The sequence below is a fragment of the Excalfactoria chinensis genome, chromosome 12, assembly GCF_039878825.1.
Source record: "Excalfactoria chinensis isolate bCotChi1 chromosome 12, bCotChi1.hap2, whole genome shotgun sequence".
Taxonomy (NCBI): Eukaryota; Metazoa; Chordata; class Aves; order Galliformes; family Phasianidae; genus Excalfactoria; species Excalfactoria chinensis.
The window spans coordinates 10,439,943-10,466,064 of record NC_092836.1 but is presented as its reverse complement, the minus strand read 5'-3'; the positions used below and the strand labels follow the sequence as shown (position 1 = coordinate 10,466,064).

The 26,122-nt window shown below is 44.0% G+C and overlaps 2 protein-coding genes and 1 long non-coding RNA gene across 7 annotated transcripts in view; 1 reads left to right on the top strand and 2 right to left on the bottom strand.

The window, feature by feature from the left end:
* KBTBD12 (kelch repeat and BTB domain containing 12) overlaps positions 1 to 8,964 on the bottom strand; it is a 46,926-nt gene extending 37,962 nt beyond the window's left edge. Inside the window, exons 1-3 of the mRNA XM_072346902.1 lie at positions 8,833 to 8,964; positions 7,892 to 7,990; positions 4,033 to 4,209 (exon numbers count right to left, since the gene is read on the bottom strand). The gene's annotated coding sequence lies outside the window, so the exon portion shown is untranslated. The remainder of the gene's footprint in view (positions 1 to 4,032; positions 4,210 to 7,891; positions 7,991 to 8,832) is intronic.
* MGLL (monoglyceride lipase) overlaps positions 7,886 to 26,122 on the top strand; it is a 54,487-nt gene continuing 36,250 nt past the window's right edge. The window contains exons 1-2 of one of the 5 annotated variants that reach the window (XM_072346905.1): positions 7,886 to 8,027; positions 9,500 to 9,638. In XM_072346905.1, the coding sequence (XP_072203006.1) occupies positions 9,514 to 9,638 (125 nt within the window). In that variant the 5' untranslated portion in view covers positions 7,886 to 8,027; positions 9,500 to 9,513. Of the gene's footprint in view, positions 8,028 to 8,214; positions 8,533 to 8,713; positions 9,389 to 9,499; positions 9,639 to 26,122 lie in introns of those variants that run through there. The other 4 variants (XM_072346907.1, XM_072346903.1, XM_072346904.1 and 1 more) reach the window with 4 other exon arrangements.
* On the bottom strand, positions 14,322 to 15,128 carry LOC140257564 (uncharacterized). The gene is made up of 4 exons (XR_011905057.1): positions 15,079 to 15,128; positions 14,807 to 14,966; positions 14,629 to 14,683; positions 14,322 to 14,472 (listed from the first exon to the last, which is right to left on the bottom strand). It is a non-coding gene; the product is annotated as an uncharacterized lncRNA (long non-coding RNA).

Below are 26,122 nucleotides of genomic sequence, written 5' to 3'. Positions count from 1 at the left end.
TTGAGATGAAAGGAAGGCTATCTAGCCAGGTACCATATATCCTCTTTCATCCCATAGGTTGAAGTCACCAGCTGTAGCTTTTTGAGTTCAGCTGTGAGGGAGCTCCTAAATTAGGTGGTAAAAGCCTAGAAAGGTCTGTGGCATTGTCACCTGTTTAATTATTTGCCTGCAGTTGCCCTAAACATGAAGCTTATTTTGTTCAAACCTTGCTACTGGATTTAGTGAATATCTCCAGGTTTCTTAACACCTGCAGGGACAGTGACTCCACCATTCCCAGGGCAGCCACTTTTCCAATGCATTGCCACTTTCTGGAAAAGAAATGTTTCTTAATATCCAACTTGAGCCTCCCCTGGTGCAACTTGAGGTCATTAGGATCCCTCAAAAAAGTGAACTTTCTTCTACTTCCGTTCAATTAAAAGTAAAAATAAAGGATGAAGAAATGCAGCATCTTCCAAGTTACACCCCACGTGGCACTCTTCCAAACTTCTTTCCATATGTTCTTAAGTGTTGAAAGCCCAAATGTTCCGTATCTCACTGCCACATTCTCTGGCTCTCTCCCAGCAGCTCTTACAATACAGTTGGGCATTGTCTAGTGAGCAAAAGTAAATAGCTCAGATTGATAATTGAAAATATATTTGATCATCTTATAGATACAAGTGGCCAAGGGGTGCAGAGCTGAATGATTCATTCACGCTGACAGGTTTTGGAGCAGCAGCAGGACATATTTCTGGTCTCACTAAATTTGCCCCAGAAATGTTGCAGAATGTATTTCTGAAGAGCTTTGAGACAAGGTGCAGAAGCGGAGACTGATGAGCCGTTCAGGCAGCTCACAGCAACTGCAGATGCTACTGACTCTAAGGCAGAAACAAAACCACAGACAGCTTTGATATAAGACTACCAAAGACTGTAGCCAGCACATAGCAGATGTCTTGTGCTGGGGCTAAGTGAGAGCTGGGAGGGCGAACATTCATATTCAGTAACTTTGGATGTTATTACCAGCACATGCTGCTAATTTATAATAAGATCAAATAGGAAGGTTGTTAAAGGCCTTGAGAATTGAAGATGTCCTTCTCTAAAGCTTGCTAACAATCCTTTGCTCTCTTGGGCTGTAATAATGTCATCATCATCTCATGTATGAAATACTTCAGGTGCTTACAGATGCTCTGCCCTCTTTTTTACTGCAATACCTCTCATTTGTCATCCCCTTTCCCAAGGCATGCTTCTGGATAATTATCACATGCTTCAGTTCAGCCAAGGAAGGAAACTGGTGAATGTGCTTTCCCTTGCTAGGAGCTATAAAGTAAATTGTAGCAGATATTGCAAAAATCAAATAACCGAGAGGTTTTTCCTCCGATGCACATTTTGCTTGATGGATATTCTTTACTTTTTCCAGTACTACTCCTGATTGACAGCAGGGTGAGAATCCGGCCTCCCATTCACTAACTAATGCAGCTGTTTTGCTGAACCAGCTTCCTGGCTGGGAATGGATCCAGTCAGCTGTGGATAACAAACCCAATAATGGGGATTTCAAAGATTTCATACTTCTTTTTTTTTTTTTTTTTAATATTTACAAAGTTACTTTTCTTACAAAATCTGTTGGACAGATGTTAGGAAGTAATTACTAGACATGAATTGGAAAGAAAATGCACTTCTTAGGCAGCCATACATTGAACATGTGTGAGTGGCTGGAGCAGAGAAACCAAAGATAAATGAGAAAAAAAGTAAAATGTATCAGTGCAGAACCTGCCGGAATTTACCATGGGGTTATAAAGAAGAAATAGCACAAGGCAAGCGCTTCTCACCAGCCATACAGTCAGTGCATACCCAAAACAACAAGCCTGCTACCTTCTCTAACAACAGCTGAGTTATACTCGCCATTGGCAGATGGAATATGAATTTTGCCTTGACCAAGGAGGTTCAGTTCCCATCAGTTTCCCACAGCGGCTGTGGATGCCCCATCCCTGGAGGTGTTTGAGGCTGGGTTGGATGGGGCCCTGTGCAGCCTGGTCCAGTACTAGATATGGAGGTTGGTGGCCCTGCACACGGCAGGGGTGTTAGAGCTCGGTGATCCTGTGTTCCTTTCCAACCCAAGCCATTCTGTGATTCTATGATTCATCAACACCAAAGAGCCCTCCAGCCCACTACATCAGTAGTCAGTGTGATGGACAGTGCTGAAACATTCCAATGCACATTTTTGTGCTCAAACATCCAAGTGATCCTTAGATCACTGCACATACAGATGTAACTAGGAGTGGTCATCAATTAAAACTCCTGACTCCATGTATAAAGTTACTGTAATATAAACAAACTTCAGACAGTGATGGCAGCAGTAAAAATATCCAAGAGATCAGCATAGAAAGCAAAAACCAGAGGGAACATTTTGCCTCCAAATATGCAGTTATCCAGGCTGGGGTTTTGTGCAGGACACGATATTCCCTGTGCTTGTAAATCTGGAGGATCTTAAAGACCAACATTTTACTGCTTGGGCTGTTCGTAGGGTTCTGACGGATAGATTTTGAGATGAGATTGGAAATAGTAATTGTATAATTGGGTAAGTAAAATCAGGAGCCATTAGGAATGGATTCTGCCCTCAGCTCACCTCCAGTATGAAACCCTACGATTCTCTGTCCTGATTTCTCCCTAGCAAAATAAAAATATTCCTCCTGCTGGAAGTGTTCAGGAATCTCAGCTTCAAAGCAGCAAATTAGAGTTAAATAGAACATTTCTCTAAGTAATAATAAAAATACCAGGCGTCTTTTATGATATTTTCCATCACTACTAGTTAATGCATTTCATAGACCAGGCCGATATAATTAACTTTATTTTCCAGTCAAGCCAGAGCCACTGAGACCAAGTCAGGAAATAACTCACCTGTGCCCCCATAGCTCCCTTACGATGCATAACACATCCTTGGAGGTTGTGCTGATACTCACACTTAGAATCAATTTCATTCATTCAAAAAATTCCATAACAATAATTACAGCCCTCTAAAATTCCATCTCAGTGTTTACGATTCTATAAGCACTATCAAAAGAAACGTTACAAAAGAAGCCTTAAAAATCACAAGCCAGCCTGGGCGTTCAATATTTCACATCTAAATTATAATATAAAACCTCATTTTGAGAAATGCAATGAAAGAACCGGGGCTGGGTGCTTTTTTAAACAACATTTGTCACAAAAAAAAGGAGCTTGAACATTTGGGTTGCCAAGGCAGAAACAAGCACCACAGACACATTTTCCCCTTATGGGGATTCATCAAGGTTGTGCAGTGCAGCTGTTGTCTTACTAAAAGAAAGTTTTGGCCCCTGGCTGGAAGAAACAGAAACGTAATTATGTTATGATGAGCTGGAAAACATGCAAAGAAAAATTGGAATGCAAAGCATGATAAATGATGCATTGTCAGTTGCAGAACAGCAAGAAAACCAGGCAGCACGATAATAACTCTTCTCCAGACAGTGCTTCCAGTTTGGCTACCAACAGAAAGCACTGCTCTAAGCACAGCTTTTTGCAGTGTAATTTCATCCTGAAACAGTGATGTTGGTGATGCACTGGCACTGCTGCCAGGGGGTACTGGAGTCATTAGGTCCATGGGGGTGTTCAACAGCCATGGAGATGTGGCACTGAGGAACGTGGTTATGGGTATGATGGGGGTGGGTTGGGGTTGGACTTGGTGATCTTAGAGGTCTTTTCCAACCTGAATGATTCTATGACTGTATCAGTAATAGCAGGGCTGCATGCAGCCTTAAGGCATGCCATCTTGTAGCAGACTCCTCAATGTCTGCCCTCGCAATGACCAGACAGGATTTCCCTTCACGTGTTGCAGCAGTGTGCTTGTCTAGGGGACCAGACAGCTGGGCTTGTTCTCATGGTGTAAGCAGGTTCAGGAGCAAAATGACTAATTGTGGCACTTTACAGGAACCTTTTCTTTAGAAACCAACACCACCGGGCCGCAGAGATAAGACGGGATATTTGTCTTAAGAAAACCCTCTAACGATTAACGGAAAGCTGATAAAAGTAATTGTTCAAACTCACCCACATTCATTGGGGAGAATGCCGGCCAGGGCTGAGCGTGTCCGCAGGCTCCAAAGACACAGCGGAGCTCTTGCTGTGCCCTCTAGTGCACGAGAGATGCAACTTCTCTGCCATTTCTTAAATGCCGGCAGTTGATCCTCCGAGTAAGATGGACTTCCTCCCTTCCTTGGTGGGACGCTGGTGAGATTACAAAGATCCAGAGCTTAAAAGCAATCCTTTTTATTCTCCAGCAGAAAGCTGTTAGGAGAACTTCCCCTTTACAGACCAAACTCGAGGGCAGAGTTTCAGCCTTTTGGTTTGAATTTGCTACTTTTGGAAGGTGCTGGCTGTAATATTCACATAAGTCTCAGAATCTGGTATTAATATTCTTGGGTTGGTTTTTGTTGTTGTTGCTTTAATTAAAAATACCAACAAAACCACCAAGCCACCAAACAGAACGTGTATTGCTTCTGTAATTAAAACCAACCAGCTCTGAAATTAGCATCTATGTAGGATGGGTCATCTTCTGCACATTGGTTTAAAGAACTGAAACTCATATTCAAATTGTGTGATTTTAAGCAGATATTTTTGGTCCTGTCAAATAAGAAGCACAGGCAAGGCACTAATCTCTCATATAGCACTGCTTGCAGTCAAGGAGTTATAGGTGACTGCTAATGACAGCAGGACTTATAATATCATTATTACTCCTATTGCCTACAAAAATAATGCAATCTTTATCACTAAATATTTTCATTTTCATGATAAAAATGCTTTATTACTTCACAGCAGTTTGCATGTAGGGTTATTAAACCACTTGCAGCTTCCTTTAGTAATTCTGTTCCCTCTGATTTGGGAGAATGAAAACAGAAAAAGACATTACTGACAAGCATCAACCGATGGAAGCCTGCAAACAGTTTCTGTGCCACTCAGATGCCCCGCAGTAACCCTTCAACCTTTCTCCATTTCATGTGGCACCACTTTGGGAAGAGATGCATGACACTGCAGAGCCGCAGAGCTAGTTATAAGTCCTCCCAATGTTGTTAAACTTAACATGATCAATAAAACACTGTCCTTCAACATTCCCTTTCTCAACACAATTTGCCAAACACCAAGTTTGGATTTTGTCTGCAAGGCATTAAAATAGATATTTTACAGTAAAGCACAACCACTGTATCCCAGTGCCCACTCCTGGACGTGACTTGTGTGGGGCAGCCAAAGAGAAGGGCCAAACCAAAACAACTGCAATCCAACAGCTTTGGCGACATCGTGTTCTCTGCTTTTCACTTGATTTCAATTGCTCCTCTTCATGCTCCATCTCCCACCATTTCCCACGTGCTCTCCCCTGTGCTGCCTGCTGCTCTCCAGCTGCTCCCTGCCTACTGTCATTACAAGCATTTTCCTGTTGGAGCGGATTCTTCCATCACCACAAACTACCTGGATATTTTGTCACTGCATCTTCCTCCTCCCCTACTAATTCTTCTCCCCTTTCATCATCAGAAGTTCTCTATGAGTTCTTGGTGAGCAGAATGCCCCATGGTTTAGCACCCACTCCCATGACATCTCCTGCCTATCCTGCTCCCTCCCTTCTCTCTCCTCCTGTGGGTACCTCTGGCATCAGTAGCAGTGCTAAACTTAAGCAGTGCTCATTCCTTAATAAAGAGAACATCTTTCCCTGCAGTGACCGAGTTAGTGCACAGACCACCAAGTGTATTTCTGTTTGTTACTAGGAGGTTGATGCACGTTTAACTGCATTTCCACAATGTATTTCACCCCACATAGACAAGATGTTGCAGACTCTTAAGTACCACATACTTGTGCTCATACACCCCCTTGATTTCTCACAGGGAGAATGGTATGCAGTAATTGCTCTGCTCAAGCCTTGTATATTGTTTTTATGTCCGCTAGGTGAATCCTTCAGACTCAATCCAATGTTCTCACGTGGCTTTTCATTCACAGCTTAAGCTCCATGCAAGTGGAAAGTAGCTGGTCACTGGTTGTTTCTCACTTATTTTTATCCCAAGATGGGAGGGAGGTGTGTGCTATCCATGCAAAGAAATGTGCCCAAATTCCTGTGGGCTCAGGGAGGGAAGGAGAAGGGAAGGAAGGAGTGGTTCGTGCTCCACTCATCCACTTCTGTGCAAATCTCTGCAGGGAAGTAGCTGGGTGTCAGTGCACTGACCAGGGCGGGTTCTCATAGGCAGGATCTGTGTCCCAGCAAAGGTCATTTCTTTCAGATGCTATTTTTGTCCTGAAGTATAGACAGAGATCTTCCCTTGTCTCCCCCACCTCACTGGGAATTCGGATATTCCCAGCACACAGCAGGAGAGGAGCTGCTCCTGGCATCAGGTTTCATGGAGCACCACAGGGAAGCAGTGAAGTGTTCCTGGCAGACCAGCTGTGTGAGCAGGGAAACAGGGTGCTTCCTTCTTTCCTGGCTTTTTTATCCAGCTATTATCTGATCTGCACCGCTTAAATAAACATACAAGTCCTTGATCCTCCCAGCAACAGAGCTGACTTCAGTGGCTCTTTAATAGCACCCAGCCCTGCCCAGACAGTAGCTGGCCCAGTAAATCCTAAACTCTACATACAGCTCCCAGGGCTCTGTTAAGACCACAACTGACCTAAATCTCACACGTTATGAGCAGCCATAAATGCGTTATTTTTTTTCTTAAGCAATGCCAATTTTTCTTCTGCATTATATAACTAAAACTCCCTTTAGGGTATTTAATATAAATGGCATTGAAAGAGGAAAAAGTCTGCTTTTGATTTCCTTTTCCTTTTTATAAGGGTCATCTCAGAGGTTTTACATTTATTGTTATTATGGTTAGCATCTATTTCTTTCCTTTCTTCAGAGGTTTGGGCCTGCTGAGCACACTGAATAGCGTTAAAAACCATTACAAAGATCTGCCTCTCCTTAAAAAAACATGAGATCTATAATTCTATGCAGGCATCTAAACAATAAAGTTTGCTTTATGAGCGTCACAAGACATACTGAATCTGTGCTCTTAATATAAACAGAATCAGAACCATAGAATCATTAAGGTTTGAAAAACCCCCTAAGACCACCAAGTCCAACCCCAACCCAGCTCCACCATGCCCAAAACCACATCCCCGAGTGCCACGTCTCCATGGTTCCACCTCCAGCAACTGCAGCCTCACTGCCCATTCTGAAAAGACAGTTTTCCTAACATCCAACCTGAACCTTCCCTTGTGCAACGTGAGGCTATTAACTCTTGTCCTAGAAGAACCCAACAGTGCACCAAAGATGAACTCATACTGAGCTTTGTTACCCATATTCTCAAAATATCACGGCTGCTGACAAGAGAAGGGATTTGTTGGATGGAATGTGAAAGAAAAACAATTACTGGGCTTCGATCTCCTGCCCTGCTACCAATACTGCTAAGAGCACTCAATAAATACTGAACACTTACAGTATTAAATGACAAAACTTCACACTGGGTGTCAGGAAGAATTTACTCTCCAAAAGAGAGGTAATGTGTTGGCATTGCTGAACAGGGAGTGGTGGAGTCACTGTCCCTGGTGGTGTTCAAAAACCATGGAGATGTGGCACAGAGGGACGTGGTTGTGGGCAGTACTTGTAGCAAAGGGACTGTTGGACTGGATAATCTTAGTGGTCTTTTCCAGCCTTAATGGCTCTGTGGTTCTGTGAAAGCTCAGTGTCTGGATGCCTTTGGGCTTGGGGAGCTATTTCAGCTCCTGGGAACATTGCAGCGACAATTTACATAAGTAAATGTCATATGCCATAAAATATATCCCAAATTATACAGTTGCAACATATGTATTGCATATAAGCTATGATAATTAGGTGCAGTATATGTGTATAAATTATATCCTGCATTTTTAAATTACTTTCCCATACCACGAATGGAGCTGCAAATCAGGGTGCTTGGGTGCTCCTCTGAAGAGGTGTCTGAAAGATCTGATCTTCCTGGTGTGGCTCCAAGGTCTCACCTGGATCCTAAGAGCAAAAAGTGGATTTGGGACAGCGCGGACAGGTTAGCACCGGGGCAGCAGGGGGGCCGCAAGGCTTCGCGGTGATGAACCCCTTCCACGCTCCGAGGGAGGGGAACCGAGTCAGAGCCGCCAGCCGCCCGAGCAGCACCGCGGGCAGCGATGCGAGAGGCGGGCGGAGCCGGCGGGGTAGGCTGAGCCGAGAGGAGCCACGGGGCGGGGGGGGGTCGGCTGCACTGCGCGGGGGGCTGCGGGCCAAGCAGCGCCGGGGGGAAACCACCGCGTCTCGGAGCCGCCTCCGCTTCGCACCGCGCGGCGAAGGACCCGGGGAGGCTGCATGGAGCCGGGGAGGCTCCGCGCGACCTGGACTGGAGCGGGTGCGCGGGTCCCTCCTCCTCGCCCTCCTCCTTCTTCTCCTCCCCGCCGCTTGCAGGCAGCGGCTGGGGAAGTTGCGCTCGCACCGGAGACGGCTCCGCGGCGGAGATCGCTTTGAGAAAAAAGGTCTCCCCTTCTCCCTCCGCTCCCCCCAGCCGCCGTGGCCTCGACACAGTAAGTGGCAGGAAGGAAGTTTAGTTGCAAACAACCTGCGGCAGCGGTAACTTTGTGCTGCGTGCCTTCAAGGTGCCTTTGATGCGTGCGGCAGCTTCTGGCAAGTGGACTGCAGCTCTCCCAGCCGTCGGCCCTCCCTCCCTCTCCCCCCCCCCCCCCTTCCTCAACCCTTCCCAACCTCCCCTCCCACCACCACCGCCACCACCGCTACTTCAGCCCACACACGAAAAAAAAAAAAAAAAAAAAAAAAAAAAAGGCTAACAAAAAAAAAAGTGCTGAAATGAAGAAGTGGTGAATTACCCAAGCGACTTTCCGTCGAGAGCCAGAGAGCCACCGAGAGGAGCTGCGGAGCGCTCGGGAGCTGCCCGGCACGGACCCAGCGGCACCGCAGCGCGATGCACAGAGCCTCAGCTGCTGGAGCTCGCCTTGCCGTGCCGGCTGCTCACTAGCATGCAAACCCTCGCCCAGGATGAAAACAGGTTTGTGGCAGTTTTGCTGGAGATGTTTCCTTCCCCGCCGCCGACACTTTGCTGTCGGTGCCTGAGAAGATGTTAATGATGGCAGCAGGCACCTCTGCCGCGTTCCCTCCGCCGTTCTTTGGAGATGAATCTTTCATGCTGCTGTCTTTTCCTATCTGTGGTGGTTGCTGCACAATCTGCACTTGATTGCAGCTCAGATATTCTTTTTAAGATCCGCTTTCGCAAAATGATGCAAAGTAAACACAGATGGGAGAAGACGGGGAGAGAAAGCTGTGATGAAGTAGTGATGGTGGATGGATCTTCCCTTCTTCTCCCTCCAGTGCCTTCCCCGCTATGGTTTTAAAGGAGGAAAGATTTGGGGGCCCCTTTGGACAGAGGTTTGGAAGGACACTTCCATCAGCGGTGCTTGCCTTGCTGACCAACTTCCTTAAAGTCTGTGGCTTTGTCTTGCCTTCACCTGTCCTCAAGTTTCTTCCATCACTTTGCAGGTCATTCGTCCAGAATGCCCGAGGAAAGTTCACCAAAGCGGAGTCCTCAAAACATCCCATACAAGGATCTGCCCCACATCATCAACGCTGATGGGCAGCACCTCTTCTGCAGGTACTGGAAGCCAGCAGCAGCTGCCAGGTGAGCACTTTTCAGCAAACACACTTTTTGGACTATCAGTAAGACTCTGTAACTATGTTTTATAGCTTGGCTGGTGTGACTGGGCTACATGCACTGAGCTTTGCAGAGCTGCTACGAGATGTCTCTCACCTGAGAGAGCTCTTACTGTTATGGCTGCATTCCCCAACCCTTTCTCACTGAAGCTCACCTTACAGATGCGAACCACAGAGTTGCTCTCACTCTGTGCACAACTGCCTCATTTGGCACTTGTGTGCTTCATCCAGAGTGGCACTTGCCTGTCAGCAACAAAGTGTCTTCAGCAACAGCAATGAGGGAGAGATGGGACGCCAGCTCGGTGATGTCTGCTCTCCTTAATTTTCTTAGTGTCAACAAATACATCATCAGCATCTGAGCTCAGACTGACCAGTAACAGCAGAAACCTCAGGGCAGCAGGCAGGAGCCAGTTTAGCTGCGTTGCTTTTTAACTGCTTTTTTTTAATGTATTTATGGTCAGTGAATGATTTAGGAAGTTCTCACTGGGACCTCTCAGTGAGTTCAAAACTGAAATCAGTGATAAACACAGACAAGGTATCAGATAGAGACATTTAAACGTCTTTTTCATAATTTAAATAGTCCCTTGAGTGTAATGGCTTTCTGTGCTGATTACATGCTGATTATGATCTGCTATAGAAAGCTATCTGTGTTTCTCCTGTAGTTATTTATGGCTGTTCATCTTGCTGCCAGTATCTGCTGTCAGATTCTGGCTTGACACATACTTATGCTACCCCTAGTTGTATAGGCAGCTACCTCACTAAATCTGGATATTGGTTGGTTGGTTGTTTTCATACAATCCAATGGGAAAAGCTATGTTGATTTTTTTTAACCGTATTTTCTTTTTATAGCTGACAGGCAAATGCAAGAAAAGTTGTTCAAGCAGGAGTTTGAGTAGTCAGGAGTAGCACTTTCCCACACCCACCCAATTGTTGCATCCAAACCACCTCAGGGAGGTGGATACACACCCAACTTCCCTGCCTTTGGGTTTGGTGCCTCCCAGCCAACAAGCCATGCAGTGGCATATGGTAAGAAGGTGGTCTGCACCTAAGCAGTGCACATCACCACCTTGTTCCCAGAGAGCAGGGCTGTGAGCCACCCTGTGCAGCTCCATGGCACTTACTGAGTTCTAGGACTTGGGTCTTGGCTTAAGATCTGTGGTCCTGCAGTCCATAGACCTGGTCTACAGAGCGCTTTGTAGTTACTTCTGTTCACTGACTTTCAGGAGGAAAGTTTTTGGCAAAGATGTTTTCCGTATCTTTGCACCAGCCTCAAGATTTCCTGTATTGGAAAAAATAAATAAATTTAAAAAATAGCACCAAACCAAGACTTCTGCTGTGAAATCAGGCTGTCTCATATTGTAATGCTAATTAATGATTAAGTGCCCACAACGATCTTCATCCAGTAGTGAAACTGCTTTCTCTTTTCATGTTTAATTTCTTAGCAAATTAGGAGTGAGTGGATGGGTCTTTGATCAAGAAATGAAAGAATGAGAAGGAACTGAGAGTTAAAACTTTGGCACTAAGTCCTCTGGGTAGTTAATTTTTTAGGGCTCTGTGAACCAAGCAGTTAATTGAGAGCAAGCTTGCCCTACTTTTGTGACAACAAAAGTAGAAGGGATCAGTGTTGCTCATTTACAAGTGGTTCCTGTGTGTATTTGTATATGAGGAAGGGCGTACTGTTTATTATTAGCTTGTTTTGCATTGTTATGTATGAGATACAAGTGACTGAACAGCAAGTTGGTGCCTATATTCTACAGTCAGGAACGCTCTTGAAGTGCTTTGATAGGAAACCAAAAATACATCTTTTCCCTCTCACTTTTCATAAGTAGCTCAGCTTATTCTGCTTCATATGTAAAAGCTTGGCAACTTTCATCTAATTTTAAATGTTCAGCAAAAATGATCTATATATATGTACAGGGAGAGAGAGGCACCTCAGGGGACTTTTGTTGGCCTGTTACAATTATTCTGTTTCAAATACTGAAGGTGAATCTTTCAATCTTCCAACTCAATTGTTGATTCAGGTTGAAATCCTAATGCTAATGAGTGACACTGTAACAGTCAAACGGTGGGATCTCCCATTGATCCATTATGCACCTCATCCCAGCTAGGGCTGCAGAAATATCTTTTCACTGCAGATACCCAAAGGTTATCATTGACTTGGCTTCAATTAGAACAGAACTTACCATCCTCAATCCACCCCCCAGGGAGAAAATAATGGGATATCTGCCAAAGGAAAAATTAAGAAGTGGTGCTGACCTGGGGTTGGAGAGCAAACAATGGGTGGACACTGGGGCCAACCAGCAGACATTCCCCTTCGGAGTGGCTGCTTCTCTTTTAAGTCCTCAAACAGACCTGCAAAGGTGGATAAAGGTTTTTAAAACAAAAACAAACACAAAGGTTGGTCAGGAAGATGGGGAATTTTGCAAGGCTCTTCTGCCCTGCACACACAAATACCCAGGCTCAGATCCTGCAGTGGTGAGCTCACTGATCAGCCCATACTGGTGCACATATGGATGCTTTGTTGTAAGTGCCACGGAGGCCAAGGTTGTGATGCGAGTGAAAGGCACCTATTGTGAGTTCCTCAGCAGGGGCTGCTTTGTTTCAGGGGGGATTTAGGTGATTACGTCGCAGGAAGCTGACACACAAAGGCACTCAGATGTCATAGAGATTAGATGGAGGAGATAGAGTAGATATTATCAGAACTAAGGAAGGAAAGTGACTGTTTTCCACTTCTTGGGGTGGGATGTCAGCCCATGGGGAGAGCTGGGGCTGCAGGTGCAGTTTCCCAGCCAGTAGCCCCATGAGCTGTGTGACTGGTTGAGCCAGTTTCATCTCCAGATGTAATTAAAGGGTCTCATTTAATGTGGCAGGTAGGGAAAAGCACTTCGTTCTGGTGTTGTTTTCTTGGATCCTGCCAAGAGCAGGGTTTGTGGAGCATGACAGCAGGTAGCTGGCACAGGGAACTCACTCATGGGGTCCCATTTTTGGGACTGTGTAATATTGTTTTGAGGAGCTAAATTGTTGGTACCAGAACAGATTGATGTCACACCAATGGCATGTCCCAGTAGCTGAGGAAATCCTACTTAATGGAAAAGCAGTCCTTGTGTAAACAAAAACAACAGCTCTGTGCAAGGTTACAACCTCTGCCACCACCCTGAGCCTCCTGAGTCAAAATATGAGGTAACAGGAGGTGAGGAATTAAGAAACCATGCTCTGTTCCCAGCCCTCAGACAAAGTTGCTAAGAATAGAGGTGGGATGAGGAACGGGAAGGAAAGTCAGGAGGAGAAGTCAAACCATTTCCTTTGAGGCCCCAAAAGGGCCTGAAGAAGTTCAGCAATGACCTTCTCTCCCCTCTGTTCAGTATCCTGGTGGCCTTTTCTGGGTGTCTTAGCTGTTCCCATCACTGCATGGATAACTGCAAACAGTTTGTTTGGGGTACTTTGGAATTTGTTGTCCCAGCTCAGTTTTGAAGCCTACCAACATCATCAGCTTCACCAATACCCCACATCCATCATTGACTTCAGATTGAGATGGCGGTGTTTGGCTCTCCTCTTTAAATAGATTTAAATTAAGCTTGGGCACTTTAAGTGTGTGATTCTCACAGTTCAAAGATGCTTTTGAAAATGCCCATTCTGTGCCAGGGAGGCTGCCTGGAGCTGATACGTGTGGGCCACACGCCCTCCTGCTCAATTGTTAACATACAGTGAAATGGCTTGGTTCAACTTCAGACATTGTGACCAGGATTTAGGGGAACAGAGTGCAATTACCTGAGCAAACACTGTCTTTGTATGAGTTCTTTCAGCTCTACCTGAAAAGTGTGATTAAAAATACAAAGTGGAACAAACAAAACCCACCTGCTTCTCTATTTGCTTTTTTTCTCTTTCCTTTCTAAAAAATACCTGTCATTCATTTTTACTTGTTAGTGGTAACAGAGCAAGCCAGTAAAGAGAAAATCTATTTCTCTCTCCCTGAAGGGCTTTGCAGAAGTGCCTGTAGTGCAGAAATACAAGCTGCCTTTAGATTTGAACCAGCCCTTGAACTGTGAATATTGCTTGCTGATTTTGGCACCTCATTATCAGCATTTCCATGGCATTTCCAGAAGAACAGCACCGCTCCCAGCGTGAGCAGATGACAAAGTTAAATTTGACTTCCAGACCTTTCCAAAATGACTACATAAATAAATAAACCGAAGCAAAGTCAAAGCAAAGGAAAGCAAGTCACCAATTCTAATGTCTCTAATTATGCTATGCAAGTCTCTAGAAACACAGAATTTTCTAATTTGGTGCCACTCTGGAAGAACACTTTAGTTTGAAGTTGACCTCATTAGTACATACTAATACACGAGGACCAAACTCGGACAGTTTAAAGTGACTTATGTCAACATCATCTGTCATAGGATGAAATGAGCTCTCTGCATGCCTGATCACATCATAGACAGAGCACAGGGGAAATAAGAGCTTTTCACTTAGTGATTTTCATTGACCAACATTCCAGGCTTTACTTGCTGTATTGCTATTGCCTGAGTTTCTAAAGCCTTCCTTCTCCAATTCATCAGCTGTGTGTGTTCCTTCAGTGGTTGTGTTCTCTTTGCTCTAGATGACAGCCTTATTTGTTGTGAATGGTGGCAGCCTCAGGATTTCTTACCTAGGGGGTGGGAAGGTTAATAGACCAGCTTCACCTGTGAGGGATCCTTTGACAGACACGAGAGCTTCATTTCTTGCTGTGGTGCTCCCAGCAACTTCCATTCAGTAGGAGGGAATTTCTTTAGTCCTCACAGGAACGTCTGATGGATGCAAACCTCCTTTTGTTTTTCCATGGAATCCAAAGAGTAAGACAAAAACAAAGAATAACGATGGCTGTAAACATCCCTTTTTGTTTATTACACTCTTAGGATCAATTTCTAGGCACAAGTGTGCAAGTTCTATGCAAGACAGTGCAACTGTTGGAGCAAACTGACCTTTTAGGATTTCCATGTAGTGAATCTCAGATTTCAGTAAATTTTCATCCTGGTCCTGAGACAACAGCAAAAGATACAAAGTCAGTTTTGGTTCTTTGTGCACCGCTAACCTGACAAACCAAGCCATCAGCCAGGTCATCAGACTCATTACATGCTGAAAGCAACGTAATCAACAAACCTGACAAACTCCTTGACTGTGTCAGGATTCCAGATGCAACAACTCTTTCTTTCAGTAGTACAAGGCACATACAGGTTTGAACAAAACAATGAAAGCACCTGCCTGCTGTTCCCTGCCTCAGTTGCTTCAGAAGTCTTGGAACATCCCTGAGATGTTCATCCTAGCAATTAGACAGATCAGTACAGTGGGAAAGACATTACAACAAATGTGCAATGACAGAAGGGCTGGCACAACAGAGAGACACCATAAAAGAAGGAAAGGAGATTACTCACCTGTATCAGAAGATTCCCAGTTCAGAGGAGGAAACTTCACTAAGGAGGAAATCCTTCCCCAGTGGCAGTCAGCCCTTAAATGGGGTCTGAGAGAGGTGCAGCCAGGCTTCACCCCTTCTGGGTGATGAACTGCCTTCACCTGTGCTCCCAGGGCTGACTGGGTCCTTTCCCCAGGTGCTCAATCAGTGGTTCAGGCTGTGACTCAACAGTTACCATACACTGGGGCAGATCTTTTAGATCACTGTGAATACATCTACATGAGTTGTCTGGCACAGTTGAATTGGCTAGAAGGCAGTGTGTTTTCTAGATCCATGTTGCAGAGGAGTTGGCCTGGATTTCCTTGTGAGTTCCCCTGAAGCTGCTGTGAGTTTGTGCTTTTCAGAGCCAGTGCGACCATCTGATCTCTTTGTTCTTCTAGGGAAATTACATTGTTCTAAGAGCTGTCCCTGCAGACACATTTGGCTGAGCTGCCTTCCCTAGGTCCAGGCATCCCATTGTCCGAATGTGCTTCCACTTGAATGGGAGCAATCAGCGTTTAACGACTTTCCACTGTTGCATGTCCAAGAGATGTGACACAACTTTGACAGCAAATGGCTGATACTCCTTACCTTAAACTTTAGCTAAGGAAAGGCTATTGCATCCTGCCCATGAGAATCCGTAAGATCCCTTGCCTTGTTGCACCCCAGAATTATACCCTTAACTTAATTATAGCCTTATACATTCCTGCTCCTACTCTACCAGTACTAATATTATGACACTCTACCAGTATGGCTTATTATCCAATAGGGTTGAAAGTAGCAATGCCAGATTAAAGTTTCTGATATCGTCAAGACCTTGAGTAATATTTCACGAGTGCTTCCACTGGAATGAGACTCCCCTTCTATGTGACAGACACTTGTTCTCCAGCCAGGATCCATCTTCATTTCTGTCTGGTAGGCGATCACTTGCTGAAAGAGCTTCTGAATCCATGCTAACAAAGTGATGGGAAAGGCAGATTGCTAGACCTAAAAAATAAAGTGTAATAAAGAAGTTAAGGAGGAGCAGAGAATAGGCAAAAAACACAGTTAAGGCTGTGCACAATGACCAAAGATATAAATAACTGGGCCTTTGTTTTCTCTGTGTTTTTGTTTCCCCAATCTAAAATTTGGTGTAATAATCCAAGTGAGAGATGTAAGTGGGGTGACAGCAGTGAGATCTGGAGTCCCTACAAGAAAGTTGCCAGAGAAAGTAAATTATTCCTTGAGGATTTGTGGTTGAAGAGTGCTTGATGTTGAAGCTACTAAGTGATCATTAGTTGTTCTTGCTTTTCAGCTATAAGTCAATTGTCTCAGCAGCAATCTACTAAAAGAAAGGAGAGAAAAAAGAAGAAACAAAAGTATTGACAGACGACCTAGAGTCAGTCATTCAATGGAAATAGTGTAGTAATCTTTTGATCCAGTATGTTGTATAGATGGGCAAGCAGAAAATGTACAGATGACTGTAGAATTAATAGATGAGAAAGATTACTGATTCTTCAGCCATCTGTCTGTCCTGTGGTAAACAAAAAAACCACAACACTTGCTCTGTATATTTCCTTTCCATCAAGCTTAAAAACTGTGGTGTGATGGAAAAAAAACAAACCTTAAATCTTTGTCTCCTTTAAGAGCAGAAAGTAGACTTGGTTTGCTCCAGGTGTCAGAGGGTTTACCAGCTGGAACGATAGATTTCCTATATTATTTTTCAACACATTTTTTACTTTTATTATTCAAAATTATCTCAGTGAGATTTCAAATTCTCTTGTCGAAATTCAGAAATCTGCAGTGGCTTAATTTACTGGGCTAAAGAAGTGAGGAGTGACTGAGGAAGCACTAAGTAATTAAATTGCTGTGGAGATAACATCTAGCTGACCTAATGGCTGTGGTGTTTCTTTTTTTCTTTCTTTTTCTTTTTTTTTTTTCTTTTTTTTTTTTGAAGTCTCATGTGAGAGCTTGCCTACAATATTTGAAGTAATAAAAACTGTATTCTGAGCAGCATTCATGATTTCATTTTATTAAAAGGATATTCAAGGGTCAGCCTTCAGCCATCATCTGGCCCTCTCTAAGTGGTTTTAGTGAAGAAAACCACATAGCTAAAACCAGGTCGTCCTGAAAATGCACAGATTGCCTTTCTGAAGTGATCAGCTGCCCGCAGGTTCTTTAGCACAGAAAGCCTTTTACACTTTGGCTCCCTCTTTCCAGGTTCACTATGGCCCTGTGCACGCAGCACAAGAATGGGGCTCAGAGAACCCATGGAGGTTCAGGTTGGTTATTAGGAAAAATTTACTCTCCAAAAGAGTGGTGAGGAACAGGCTGCACAGGGAATGGTGGAATCAGGAACCATGGAGATGTGACACTGAAGGATGTTAGTGTGCATAGTGGGGGTGGGCTGACAGTTGGACTTGGTGATCTTAGTGGTCTTTCCAACCTTAATGATTCTATGATTTTGGTTCTGCTGTTGAGTTCCCAGTGACTGCTGTAGTGTTGGGTTTTGCCTCATACTGTGCGTCCATCCCATGCCAGTGGCATGCAGTGTTGCCATGGACAAGCCTTTCACCTCTTGTACTTGGTTTACGTGTCAGGGGTAGGGAGGATCAGTCCTTTCCAGTGGCAGGGTAGTGGGTGAGAAGTCTCTGGATCATCTCTTTGTTTGATGGCTGTGCGACAATCATAGCTGCACCCCCTGAAAAGCATGTTGGGTTTTATGAATGAGAAGTGTTGTACAAAAGCCAGCTGTTGTTATTATTGATGCTATTTATTTACTGGTCACACTTCTTCCAGAGCTATGGGATGGAAGAAAATCAATCAGCAGATTCACTTTGTTTATATTCAATTACACTTTCAGTGTTTGGGGAATGTTAATTTGCTAAACATAACTCTTTCCCCTAAGGCCCCTAGTTTTATATAGGCATTGCATGATGCCAAGGCATGGGTTCTGACCACCAAGGCTCTGCTTGGTGCATGTATTTTCCTACTGCTTTAGGAGAGGCAGTCCCATCACTCAACACCCCAAAAGTAGCATCCAGGTTTCTTTGCATTTTGCCACATGATCCCACGAATGGTGACTTGTAAGTGATCAGAAGACAGGCTCAGGAGGACAGGTAAAGCATCCTGCTTTCCCCCATCAGCTCTGACTCTTTCTTTGCCAACAGTCCAGAGGAGCAGGAGCCAGCCTAGCAGTGGCAGTGTTAATAACTGTAGTTTTGACAATATTTGCTCTTGGAATTGTCAAAGCTTTTTAGAAATGGTCCCAAATATGTGGTGCTTCTCAGTTTCTGGTGAAGCTATCCACAGGAAACACAGCGTTCCCGCAGCAGAATAACAGCTTGTGGTTTAAATAAGTGTTGTTATTTCTGCTTTGCTGTAGGTGTACATGTATGTTTTGGTTCAGTGACTGCCAGATACTGTAAATGAGTATTGATTTCCTTTTCTATTTCAAGCTTTTCTAAAGAAAAGGCATCCCACATGCCTTTAGCTTTCCTTGCCTCTACTTAAAGTGATTACTTCTTTATTTCATTGTAATTACTCATCCTTATTTGAACAGTTGCACTCCAAGTCGCCCAGGTCTCCATTCAATTTCTGCTGTTTAAAGCTGTTACATCTGACCATTTTTTGAGAGCAAACCAACAAGACAGCGTTCAGAACTTGTGGCAAGAAGTTCCTTATTTATGTCGGTGTGGCAGCTCTCACTGCCATGGGTGACGCTGCCCTGGGACTGGAAATGAAAGAGTTTCAGGTAGTGAGCCTCTGCAGCTGAGTTCTCTGGACAAATGTGCTCACTCAGTGTCACCATGAAATAACACAGACCTGACTTTAGCGATGGAGGCAGAAGTCTCTATCCATTTGTTAACTTATAAATCATTGCACCTCAGCTGTGTTTCAGATTTATGTTGGTTAGAGGCATGGATAAATATGCCAGCCTTTAAAGCATATGTTCCAGCAGTCACTGCCTCAGTAAGATGATGGTATGTCACGTTTAGCTGTTTACGTTCAACTTTCCTACCTCGAGTCTGTGGCAAACGTGGAATACAAAATTAATAGGAACAGGCTCAAAGCCTTGGCAAGTGCTTTGCTTGTGACATTACTGATTTCCCTGAGGAATAGTTCCTGATATTGATTTTGACAGAGTCTGCAAAGCCTCTCTCTGCAAAGGTTCTCCTTATAGCCAGGCAGGGCTGGAGTGCAGCTCTGGGATGTGCCAAGAGGATTATTCATTAGAAATTAATGTGCTTAATCTCAAAGTATGCTAAAATATACATAACTACTTTATGATTAAGATATCAATCTTTGAGTTTCTGTCTCTACGGTTTTGGCCTAATTCCACACCGGCTTTTGGAAAGTCATGCAGGAAATGATTGGTTCTTTGGAGACGCACATTATCTGTGAAATCTGAACTGGACTTTTATAAGTTAGTTTGTGAAAGATAACCAATTAAGATTCCTGCTAACGCAGAGAACCACAGACAAAACTGGATCCAAAAGGTAAAAGTGAGGAAGGGCAATTTCCTCTGCTCAGGAAGTAATCAAGAACTCCTGAGCATATTATGGTGGAACTGTCTGGTACAAACCATGCTATCAGGTCTGAGCATTTCAGGGAATTGAAGTTTTCTGTTTGGCTTTAGACCATTGCTACACGTGGGAATTGTACAGTCAAGGCTTTATTAAAAAGTAATAATAGCATACTGTCTCAGGACAAGTACAGTGTCATCACCTTTCTTGCTCCTTCTTCACAGATCTCTTCCAAGCCAGGGGAAGATTTACCCCAGTAATTCCACCATGGCTGATTAAAGTAGTTTGTGTCGTTTTGGATGCAAGAAGCAGCTTGGAAACAATCTGATCATTTGTGCCACGTGTGCACTGCTCTGTTTCTTCCCTGCACAGGTGCTAGGGTAATTACCTGAATTCTTCCCTTTCTAACTGTTTCAATGTCACATCATCAGTTGTCCATACTATCCATTCCCTAAAATAACAGCGTGAGACCGGAGATGGTTCAATCAAAAACAAGTCACAGGCCTCTTTGAAAACAGAAGGCATAATTCTGTCAGGGATTGCCATGCTCTGTAGAAAGGCAGGTAGCAAGAGGAAAGAGCAGCTCCAGAGCAGAATGTTCATCTGTCCTACACATTGGGAGCATTGGGTCCGCAGTGGTCCACCAGGGAAAACGGCATCACTGATATCGAAGTGGGAGAGTGTCCTGGTAACCTGAGGATCTCTTCAGTTTTATCCAAAAAAAGGGTGAGAAAATCCTGCCTATGAATTTCAAGTTACACACCATACATTTCAGTTCTGGTCTCAGCCTTGTGTCCTCTAAAGAGCTACTTTCAAAGCTTCCTCAAAACAAAATACAGCCGGTCTCAAATGCTGACTTTCAGGGACTTGTCTGGAACTAAGCAGTTGCAAGATTCAAATGATTCCTCCCATCCCACCTCGCCTGAAGTTTCCTTCATCTCTTTTCCCTGTATTAGACCTCTCATGAGTTATTTGTGGTGAGGGCTTGCTCTTCAAGGAGCTACAATAAATCAGCATAAGCTGTTTCTCCACATTGTTTTGTGCTGGCTCCAGCCAGTTCCTGTTGAGCTGTTTGTTTTGAAATATATCTGTACTATCCAGTTTTGTTTCTGCTCCGTTGATTTATGGTGCCTACGCTTTCTGGTGTTGTTGAATAACCCACCCATGGTACTCCTCCAGGAGGTCATGGCAGATCTCAGATCTCCTAACTCTATGCTGAAGAGGAATCACTCTGATTTTGAAATGCATTGTGAAAACAGGCTTGCAGGCGTGTGCATGAACAGCTACTGAAGGCAAAAGCATTGCTCATGGAAGAAAGCACAGATGTTAAGACTGAACCCTAAATTTCCATCACATTAGACAATACTATGCTGCCCAAACTAAGAGCAACCCCTCTGGGCAGGCTTGAATGAGAACTTCCAATCCTGAGTAAATGGAGAAAGGGAGAAGTTATGAAGCAGGATTTGCTGGAGGAGTTTATTTTGAAATTGTCAGTTTAAGGATATGGACCATAGTGCAGTGCTTTGGTGCAGCCTCTGCTCAGAGGCTGCTCACAGGCTGACCTACTACAGTCTCGAACAACTACTAGTCTCAGTCTGTCTGGAAGAGGTGAGTTCCTCCAAATTTAGAGCCCTGCGGGATATCTGTGCTGATCACAGCTTTTGAAGGTCTCCAGGGAGCGAGGCTCCACTGATGCTACAGGGTCAGTGCAGTGAAGAGAAGGTCAGTGTAGACTTGACTCCAGATTAACATTTTTCCCTGAGTTGGGAAAAGTAGCAATTGAACTGCTGGTGTGAGGTAATGTCATTAAACTCCAGTGATAGCTGGAAAAGGACATGACTACCCAGGTTATGGACCTATGTAGTAAAGCTGAGCATAAATGGATTATAGCAGAGCAAAGGCTATGAATGTGTTTCCCCAAAAAGCTGAGCAACAGAGCAAGCAAAGTGTTTGAACTTAATAAACTGCCTCTCTGAAACACTGGAATTCAGAGCAAAGTCATCACTTCTTGTGCCCTTGGAGGGACGTAACTCAGTTTCCTGGAGACAGAAGGACGGCACGAAGGGACACACCTGACTCCACCATCAATTTTCCTGTCTATCTGAAGTCACTAGCCTGAATGCTGGGCTAGTTGGTTAGGTCACACGCATATACAACATGAGAGAAATACCCATAAATTTTTGTCATCCCTGCCCAAGGCCAAGTTCTGCCAGGGTTACTTAGGGCTATAGATCTCTGCAAAAAAAAAAGTGCAAAAGCTGACTCCAATAGCACATACAGAGACATACCTCTTCCAGACTTCAAGTTCACACCCAACACAAGAGGGTCCAGAGTTGTCCAGAGCAACATCAGCAATATCTGTTAAGTGAACAAAGCATTTCATTCTTGTGCTTGGAAGTGATTATCTGGAAATTTCTGAGAAACGGGTTATCTTTAATGGTAGAAAATTGGAATAGTGCTTAAATCTTGACAAAGTTAACATCTGCTGAATGCATAATCTTATTGTAGGGAAAGATAGCTAATCTTTAGAATCAGTGAGGACTCTTAGCTAACACAAGAATGCATACCTGTAATTGGTTTTCCATGACGATATCCTGTGGAAGCAAAATAGACACACGTGATGTAATAAGTTTAAAGAGTTTGTGATCAGCTATCCAGATCCTTCTCCAAAAGTGCCACCAGTGAAGCATCTTTCATACAAAAGCATTTGTTGTTTGCAGTGTTTCTAGGAGTCAGGCTGATGTCAGCTGATAAATCAGCTGCAACAACACAGCCAAACCTAATAATCAATTCGGTAAGCCAGTCGTTTTCTGGCAGCCTCAACCAACCCAGAGCTTTCCTGTTGGTTAGTTTTTAAACATCACTTTAGGAATTTGGTGTCGAGTACTCAAAGCTTCAAAAATCAGATGTTCTTCGTTAGAGTTGATCTGGTTCTGGCAAAAGAATCATATCAGATGAATGTATAGTTGCCTTCCATAGAATAACATGGTATTATTTAAGTTGCCAGAGTCTGATTCAGGAAATCACTTCCGCATGTGATTAAATCAGTTCTAACACAGAACAGCATTTATAAATCCTACTTTTTTTTTAACTTTAATCTTGTACTTTGTAAGTCCTACTGACTTTCATGAGTCAGAGGGAGTTTCCTGAGGTTAAGCAAATATTTAAATATTGTTCTGAAGAGGGATGCTCTCAAATAGGGTGGAAAATATTGGATTTTTGATGTATGCAGTCATAGGAATCTTGAATTCAGCTCTTTGGTCTAGTCCCAATGTTCTGAGATATTCTCTGGCAATAAAGTATCACACAGAGGCCTCATGGAAGTGCTTCAGCCTGCAGAGGACAGGATGTGAAGATCATACCACCCTGCTCACAGCCTGACCCACGTGTACGGGGACACCTGGGCATGTTGCTGGCTCTGCAAATTGCAGCTGTAGCACAGGAGGGGCTGATACAGCCACGGGAGAGCAGCCCAGTGGAGATGTGGAAGCAGGGGCTGATCGCTGGCATGCACCATTACCTCCTAATGGCAGATAATGGTAAAAGCTAACGTTATCCTGCTGTTTGTTGTGCTAAGTAACCACATCTGTTTGCCAAGCTGTGCAGTACCAGAAGGTAGAAACCTCTTGTGAGGAGGGAAAGAGGAGGAGAAGGCAATGGGAAGGGCAAGGACATGTGAAAACTGTTGCTTTTGCAAAGAGCAATCAATAGCTGCTTTCCTTTAGCAGCCCTAATCATTATTGCACTGGTGAGGTGAGAGTTGCCTCACCTGTGCCCCAGTTCACACCTTGGTGTTGTGTGTGATACACCTGAGGAGTGTGGGGAAATGTGTGATCACATGCATCCGAGGTGCTGTTTTGAGCAGAAGCCAAAACAGCACTTTGGCATCATTTCGAGATGTTCAGCAGTTATTGTTCCACCAGCCCAAGCCAGCTGAAGCATCCAAAGATGTGTCAGATCGATCTGACTGTGGTAATAAACTAGAACTCGTGGGTTCAGGCATGGGTCAGTCTTCACGAGAAAGCTTCTCAGGCTATGAGCCGTGCCGCCTACCTGAGATTTATATGTTTGCAAGGATTTCATCACTGAAATTGCAAGAGCTGGAGGTGAAGAAATTTCTCCCCAGGAGGGATTTGGTGCGTGGCCAATATGCAAACCTGGCTTAAACAACGCTGCCATTGAGGCATTGCAGTCACACAAAACCTTAAAGGGTTTCTGTATTAATTTTAAACAGTTCACAGAAGCTCCTCCATTCAAAGCAATCTCAGATATTCTGTTACGTGTTTCTTCCTTTCCAGCCATTGCGATTTGAGAGCAGGGGTGTCTGCAAAAATGTTTACATACAGTGAAGCACTGCCGTCACTCAAAGCAGTCACTCGCTGTACTTGCACGCCAGTTTGCCAGGGAAAATATGTGCACCATGTATTTGTTACACTGCCTTCAGGTACTCTTTGCCAAATCTAAACTTGTTCTTGGAAAATGGATAAGGAAGGGAAAGAGCCAAATCCTTCAGTCCTGGCTTGGATGAAGCTCAGACTAACTTCAGGTTTTCAAGGCCTTGTATCCAAAGCATGGCTCCTGTGCACAGAGACCCTGAAGACCGAGCTGCTTCTGTTTGGACATAGGAATTGGAAGATTTCACTCCTTGTTTGTCACACCTGATGGTCATAGGACAAAACTTAGTGCCTGAGCCGTCTTGACAGCTGCTGCCATTAGGGCTCTTACAGCACAAACAGTATTTTTCTCATGACAGTTGTCATGCTGGCATGAGAGGTTGCAGGAACACCTTGCTGCTCTGCAGCACGAAGCTTTTTCTTTTCTTGCTGGCTTCACAGAAGATGAGGGGGCTGAGATCTAGCAGGTTGCTGTCAGGCAGAGTCACGGTGCTGTGGCAGTGTGAATGAAAGCAAAATTAGGGCTTTGCTGTCAGGCGGATGAAATATCAGCAAGCATTTCCCAGCAAAGATCTCTTCAGCAGCTTCCCATTAGTTTTCATTCACTTGATGTATTTCAGTGCTTACATTCAAATCATATTTCTCTGAGAAAGGAAGAGCTGTGTGCAATCAGGCGAGCTGTGCCTTAATCTCTGTGCAGAGTCAGCAGGAAAAAGGTTGGTGCTACAGAGAATAACAGAGGGCTTAAGTGAAACACTGCAGAGAGGAACTGCTAGGAGCTGGAGAGCAGGAGAGATGCACACAGAGCCTCACTGACTGTGTTGGCCATCAATGTGAGGGGTACACGTGGATCTTTGGTTTCTTCATCAGAGACTGACAGTGGCAGCATTGCCTGGAGCCTCTGCTGAGCTGGGGGAGGTGGGACATGCAAAGCAGTGATGGCTGTGTTCCAGAAAGGTGATATTCTCCAGCGTAAAATGAGCAGTCTTTCTATCTCTTCCACCTCTAGCACCAAGGGATGTGGTTTGGTGGGCACGGTGGAGATGGGTTGGGATTGGACTAGGTGATTTTAGTGGTGTTTCCCAACCTTAATGATTCTGTGATTCGGTGTCTGGATCTATAACTGTAGGCACTGTGCTGGATATCACACTGTCTAGCAACTGCATTGATAACATGACAGATGTATCGATAGGGGAGGCTGAAAAGGAAGAAATTAGCATTCCACACCAGCCATTCTGAAACCTTCAGTTAAACTTTCTTTAATTTGTAAATGTTACGTGGCCTAACCTTAGCCTTGCTGATTAGTGTTAGACAGATACCAGAGCATCTTTGCATTGCTGTGTTTGAAGTCCCTCTGTTAAATCCTTGTGGTTTCAGTGTGTGCTCTTTCAAGCTGTCTAGCATGAGGAAATACTTTGAAGTGGGTGCTAATCAAAGAGCTAGAGCAGGATTTTCTACATCATTCACATCTTTTTTTTTTTTTTTAAAGTATATTAAGATCAAAGCAGTTTACTGCAGTGAGTACACTGAAAATGTATTCAAAACCTCAATCAAAATAAAGCAGAGGAAATCACTAGCTGTAAACTGCTGCATTATTTTGTGTTATCTGTTCGTTTAATGTACTGAAAATCTCAAGCCTGTAGCCTTCTGACTGTTTTGTGTTGCTGATGTTCCAATGACAGATGGTACTTGTAAAGGAACAAGTCATGTTTATGCTACTAAAGCTGGATTTTGAAAAGTCACCTGTTGAATTCAGCAAAACTTACATAATCTCATTTTTACTTCCACTGCATTTTGAGTCCAGTTCTGCACAGGTTTTTGCCCAATAAAAAGACTGGCAAAGTTCATTCTACTTTAGTCACCCTCACAGTGAAAATAAAGAAACATTGCTGCAACTGTAAAATTTGAAGATAAATATTTCTATAAGGTCATTCAAAAAGAAAGGTCTATTAGACTGTCTTTTTTCATTGTTCCTCTCTCTAGTTGTACAGTGGCTATGTAAAAGTCCCTTCAGTTCCTAAAGGGAAGCCACTGTCTGGGGGCAGAACATGCAATAGTAAAATTACCAGAACTGGGGCCAGAAGATAAAATTCCAAACTGAAAGCAATGTTCTGGACTCTGAGATTTG